The 6,534-nt window shown below is 39.8% G+C and overlaps 1 protein-coding gene across 1 annotated transcript; it reads left to right on the forward strand.

Moving 5' to 3' along the window:
- The first annotated feature begins 2,506 nt into the window (after nucleotides 1-2,506).
- On the forward strand, nucleotides 2,507-6,296 carry LOC108424010 (P2Y purinoceptor 13-like). The gene is made up of 2 exons (XM_017691750.2): nucleotides 2,507-2,576; nucleotides 3,651-6,296. Exon 2 carries the CDS (start codon nucleotides 3,656-3,658, stop codon nucleotides 4,655-4,657), a length of 1,002 nt encoding a protein of 333 aa, XP_017547239.1. The 5' UTR covers nucleotides 2,507-2,576; nucleotides 3,651-3,655; the 3' UTR covers nucleotides 4,658-6,296.
- The last annotated feature ends 238 nt before the right edge of the window (nucleotides 6,297-6,534 follow it).

The following is a 6,534-nucleotide window of genomic DNA, read 5'->3' on the forward strand; positions in this document are numbered from 1 at the left end:
CAGTGGTGGCTAGCAATGGAAGCAGTACAACAACTGGAGAGCTGAGAAAGGAAGGGTGGAGCTCAGCAGAGAACTTGCCATTGTTTGCTCTTTGGTTTCATGTTGTTGTTTCTATGGTTGGTTGGTGATACTCAGAATTATTATAGTTCCATTTCATATTTCTTTCTGAGCCTTTGCTCATTTTGCTAGTCAGTTCATGCTGCTATTTTGGCTTCAATATACTTTCAATAAATGCAATAAATCTACCTTCTGGCTTTTTCCTCCCGCTCCTTCATCTTTGTCCCTACTACACTCCTCATATCTAACGTCCTATAATCTTCCGTCTCCGCCTACTACTTCCTGTGACAAAGTTTTAGCGTTCCACCACCTCCTCATCTCCTCCTTTTTTGGTCTTATCTTCTGTGTATCAAGATGGGGTCCAGCAGAAGCTCAGAACTTCAGCCCAGGATCTCAGAGTTCTCTCCCCTCTTACAGTCATAAAATCTCATAACATGCTAAACTGGGACTGGAAATGACCAATTTTTACTGGAAATTGCGGCAATGTAGTACATCCTCAACCAATAATAGATTAATCTAGTGCACATCCTGTACTCAAAATAATACAGGAAATTAATCTATTAAAATCAAGAGCTGGAAGCTTGTTTTCTCAGAAGAAATACTTTTCTTTACATCAGGGTGCATGATGGTTTTTTTTTTTTTTTTTGCTGAGGCTGAAAGAACAAAATCCCCTTAAATTTGTATGTTGCGTTTTCAGTGTTTTCAATTGATTGTTACAAATAAATCAGTTTCATTGCAACATAAGCCTCAGCCTTTGAATTGTATTACATAGAAGAAGAGGATTTTGGAGGAAATAATCAAATCAAGGTATGAAACATCTTCTCAAGGTTAATGGAACATTCACTGCAACTATAAAGTGAGCCTTTCGTAAAGACTGAAGGCAAGGATAAAATGTCAAACACTTTTGAAAACAACCACTGTTTACATGAAAATACTAAACTATCTTGCTCAAAATTGATGTGATCTACTTATCTAGAAGGTCAAAAATGTCTAGTGTGCATCTGGTTATTTTTTCATACAGTCAAGAGTAAATGTTTGGCATTATTCTGCAATTTTTGTGCACAATGTGTATTGTTTATTGCTTATTTTCACTCTACAAAACATGTTTTTTGACCAGGGGCACCCAAACTTTTGCATAAAGCTGTATATTTCGGCATCCATATAGTAGGCTGCTCTGTATCAATCGTTACAGGTCACACTGGTTATCATGGACATTACTTACAAATTGCATAAAAATATTTTCAACAAACATTGAAAATTATCATAAAGAAAGGAAAATGTAAAGTTGGCTGGACATTCAAATGATACCACTGAATTCTGAGTGAACTAGAAAGCCAGTAACCACTTTTCTTAGTGACTGTTGGCTTTCTAAGCTGACTGCTTAGGTGACTGTGTGGGCAGATCCTCCTGCACCTTACCTGTCCATTGTCTGAATGGGCCATCCCATCCCAACTTTTACTCCAAGAATGACATTCCGGTGAATTCCATCCCATTTCCACTCTTGACTACAACCATTTATTAAAGGTAAATTCACAAATGCCAAAATTTCTGCCTTTACAACTGTTTCCCACAGCTATTGCTCTTCTAATTCCATATGACTTTTAATTCTCAGTGTGTTTTGGTGTTAAAAGATTGTATTATCATTTCACTTCCAGTGAAGAGTTTATCAGTTCTGCCCCTCCTGCTTGTCAAAGATACAGAATCCCGAAACAACACTTGATTGTAACACTAAACCGGACAGGAATGGAGTGTCGACTGCATTAAATTCCAGGTTTAGGTTGCACCAAAATGCCGGACTTTCACCAAGGTGTTAAAAACATTCCTCAGAGATGTTGGATGGTTTTTGAGTTCCTGTTGCCTTTCTATCATCTGGAACCAGTCTGCCCATTTTCCTCTGACCTCTCACATCAACAAGGCATTTTCGTCCACACAACTGACCGCTCACTGGATACTTTTTCGGACCGTTCTCTGTAAAACCCTAGAGATGGTTGTGCGTGAAAATCCCAGTAGATCAGCAGTTTCTGAAATACTCAGACCAGCCCGTCTGGCACCAACAACCACGCCACGTTCAAAGTCCTTTAAATCCCCTTTCTTCCCCGTTCTGATGCTCGGTCTGCACTTCAGCAAGTTGTCTTGACCACCTCTACAGGCCTAAATGCATTGGGTTGTGGCCATGTGATTGGCTGATTAGCTATTTGTGTTAACAAGCAACTGAACCTAATAAAGTGGCTGGTGAGTGTGTGTGTGTGTGTGTGTGTGTGTGTGTGTGTGTGTGTGTGTGTATATATACCAAGAAGAAAACTAAATCAAAAGTGAAACATGACTATATGAATACTAATTTATTAGTACCAGCCAGGATTAATGATGCCACCTACGGAGAAGTTGCCACGTGGGTGTCTCTTTTTATTTTTTGTTAGTGGTAACCACACTTATTCTACAGGAAGTGAGGTTAGATGTACAGATAAGGCTCAGAGACACTCCGCGCAACATTGTAATTTGCTCCAGTCGCATCCTCAGAGGTATGTAAAATAAAGTCTTTTATTAGATCCTCTTGGTGAAATTTAACTGGATATATAAGGTATGTAATATATTCCCATTAAGTGTTTTGAAGTTGTTATGTTAATTCTTACAGGCTGGTAACATAACCGGACAAAATAGAGTGACTGAAAACAGTGATGCTTTGAACGTACTTGATTCAAATGTGTATAATTAAACATATTATATAAATTACTTAGTTTTTATATATATATATATATATATATATATATATATTACTTCATTTTGGCAATAATGGATCATTTTACCATTGCAATGGCAAATGGTGTACATTTTTTCCAGATGATCAAAATGACTATTCAGAACTAACCATCAAAACATTTTAACAGTTCTTTGTTTTTAAGAACTTATTTAATTTTTTGGTCAGTGGTGTGACGAACTCTGAGAAGTCCACAGTGAACTCTTTTTATTTTGTATTGCTTGTAAGTTCCCACAACGTGACTTTGAAGTGGCAGTTGCATTTACTTCAGAAAAGTTCAGTTTTTTTTGTCATTTTGTCAGCGGTGTATACTGAAGATGTTCAATATAACAGTTCACATTTTACACTTTATATGTCAGCATTCATGCCACATTTGCATCTACTATAATATAATGATCCTCATTCATGTAGAAAGGAAGTGAATCAATTATTATCCGTCTGTATTCACTTCTGTTGTAGTTGTATACATATATTGTTACTGGAATAACAATAATAGTGAAGCATTTCCTAAAAATGACTGTGCTGCATTTGAGGTTGTTGATTTGCTATCAAAACTGCTGTTGCTCATCAAAACTAGGCACCAAACCACAAACAGAGCCATTTGAAACTCAGTGTATTTAGTCAAAAGCTCTATTCTTTTGTCACATTTTTACTTTCATGCGTTTATGTTGATTCACTTTTTAAGATTCCTTTTTCTAAAATGAGGAACTGAGAACTGAAAGGAGAAATGTGTTCCGTATTGAGGAGACTAATGCTCATAACTGTTGTCCTCAGTTTTTGTCAGCGAAAGCATCAGTACGTTGTGAATTCTCTGACACTCTCCTTAAATTCATTGCAGGCTTGATGGCGAATAACAGCAGCTCAACCCTCAACTGTGGCGTTGACAATCAAGTGAGGGCCATAGCCATCTCCAGCCTCTATTTCCTGCTTTTCCTCCCTGCTCTTCTGCTCAACCTGCTGGTGGCTTGGATTTCCGTGAACTTGAAGTCCAAGACCACCTTCATGGTCTACCTGAAGCACCTGGTGGCCGCCGATCTCCTGATGACACTGACCTTCCCCGTCCGGGCTGCTAGCGAACTGCCAGGCATCACGGACAGACTGCAGGCTTTCGCCTGCCGGTACTCGCATGTCTTCTTCTATCTGGCCATGAACATGAGTATCATCTTGATGGGTCTCATCAGCCTGGACCGATTCTTTAAGATCGTGCGGCCTGGAGGGAGACTTCTGTGCCAGAACCTGCGTTTCAGCAAAGTCCTGTCGGTTGTCATCTGGCTGCTGCTAATCAGCATGAATACCTTGCCGGTTATTATCACAACGAACCAGGACCCTTTCAACAACAATACCAACAAATCAGAGATTTGCATGAGCATGAAAAGTAAAATCGGACTCGTGTGGCATAAAGTCGTCATACAGTTCGCCTCTATTATTTTCTGGGCGGCATGCATTGTGATCACGTTAAGCTACATGTGTATCACCAAGAAAGTGGTGGAATCATATCACAGGTCACGCAGCAGCAATGATCAGGGGAAGCGTAAAGCCAAGGTTCGGGTTTTCCTGATTCTTTTGGTTTTTCTGGTCTGCTACGTACCTTACTACATTGTGCGGATACCATACACCATGGTACAGGTCAGCGACAAGGGCTCCTGCACCAGACCCATACTGAAAGTGGTTAAGGACCTCACCCTGTGGCTCTCGTCGACAAACGTGTGCTTGGACCCCTTGATCTACTTCTTCCTGTGCAAAGCATTCAGGAAAAGGTTTATGGAAACTTGTGAGATCAACAGGTTATTTCCATCCTTTGGTAAAACTGCAGAACCCTGTCAGTCCTCAGATACTTCTCTGTAACCTGTATGTAGAAATCGCGGATCTCTCTTTTCTTTTTGGGTGCTTTACACAAGTGCCGGTTACACAACCGCATAGCTGCCTGGGTTCCTGAGAAAGCATGCATCTGAGAACAGTGGAACTAAATAACTGTCAAGAACCTGCAACAGCTGAGGGGGTGGGATCACAGAGGTCTGCAAATGGAAGCCACGTCACAAAGCCACAGCTGCAGTTTCAGCTGCAGAGCTCTTTCAGCGTTGTGTTACAAATTAGCAGCTTTTTAAATCAACTGGAGTTTCTTAGCAATAGGTTTAGATTAAGGAGCCCTTCCCCACTGGGATTCAACCAAAGTGGAGCTTAATTTGTGTGAGAAGGATTGACCAGAGGAGAAGGCCAGTGAGGCAGTCTGAAGCCACTGAAGTCATCTGATTGCCATTGTGACAATGCATGGTACAAAAGATAGCCTCAGTGACTCTAATCACCTTCATGTCAGCTTGAATTCTTTTTAGCATGTGTTTTAAACATTTCACCTCCAAAGTTCAGTCTTAAAAGTTGGTTGAATATACTGCTTTCACAGTCCAAGTAGTCCCAAACACATTCAGTAACTGGAGTGGTCAGTCCATTGTTCAGCTTCTTTGTTTGATGTGTCCATCTCCTTTTCTCAGAGAGGTTCTTCTTGATCAGCTACACATCCTTTCAGACCCACAGCGCTGAGTTGTCTTCTCACAGTGAAAGCAGGAGTGGCGCTTCAGTCACTAAAGCTGAAAGCCTTTGGTGGCCTACAAGGCTTAACTGTTGTCAGGAGCCACATTTTCTCTATTTATTATGATAATTTAAAAAAAAAATAGGCAAATCCTCTTTTTCACATTTGTTTTTGACTTTCCAATTTCCTATGTAAGTCAACTGTCTTATATTTAATCTCCTTAGAAAAATCTGCTGAAAGATCAGTAATCTGCACTTAAGGTTTTTTTTTTACCTTTGCACAAGATTTTGCACAGCACTGTACAGCTTTCTGAGCTTTTAATCTGTATGAAGTTTGGTTGTCACCCTTTCTCATCTTGGTATTAATATTATGGTTGTTTTGATTAACAAACCAGTTAGAGTCAGATTCGAATGACTGCATAGTCTTCTATGGGACTCTGGTGCCCTCTGAAGGCCAAGAGTAGAACTGTCTAACTCGCCTGTAAACAGTGTGTCCACTGTAACCACACTCATTAACAGCAAGAGCCTATAGACAAGATATCCTCTGCCAATTGCATGTTAATCTATGTGTATCAGCGAGAACAAGAGAGCGAGAAAGAGAGGGGGGGACAGAGAATGAGGTCACTGATTTCATATGGCCGCACTTTTTCTCAGCGCTCCATTCACTCGAGTGAATGGCAATATGGCCCTTTCTAACAGTCTGTATGTGTATGTCTTGGTGAGGTTCCCCCAGTCACAGGAAGACAGAGGTCTCACTGTAGAGGGAAGTGGATCCAAGTGTGAGTTGTGTTTCTCCTGTCTTAAAGATTTAAAGTCATAGTGCACCAGTCTTAGACGTCTTCACTATAGCTGTACTATGTGTTATTTGTAATCAATAGAGTGTTGATATCTATTGTGTCCCCTATAATCTTATGAAGTCATTTTAAATAAAAAAAAAAGATGAGATGGGTTCTCTCTGACATGAATGTGTCTTGTACATTAAAGCGAAACATCCCTGGTTTTTATACATTTCTGCATAATTTAACATTTAAGATGTAAACAGCGTAATTTAGAGTGGTTTGGTGTGAAATGAATCAGAATTGTTCACAACGTTGATTATAGGAACCATGCGTGGGCAATATCATCACAATTTATCACGACACGATTTTTTTTTCCACAAGCAGTATTTTGTTTTTCTGAGGTTTAATAAGTTAAAAGAG

The sequence above is a fragment of the Pygocentrus nattereri genome, chromosome 19 (genome assembly GCF_015220715.1).
Source record: "Pygocentrus nattereri isolate fPygNat1 chromosome 19, fPygNat1.pri, whole genome shotgun sequence".
Lineage (NCBI taxonomy): Eukaryota > Metazoa > Chordata > Actinopteri > Characiformes > Serrasalmidae > Pygocentrus > Pygocentrus nattereri.

Bases quoted from the DNA above. Each gene is read 5' to 3' on its own strand.
- LOC108424010 (XM_017691750.2), top strand. From the start codon at position 3,656: ATGGCGAATAACAGCAGCTCAACCCTCAACTGTGGCGTTGACAATCAA.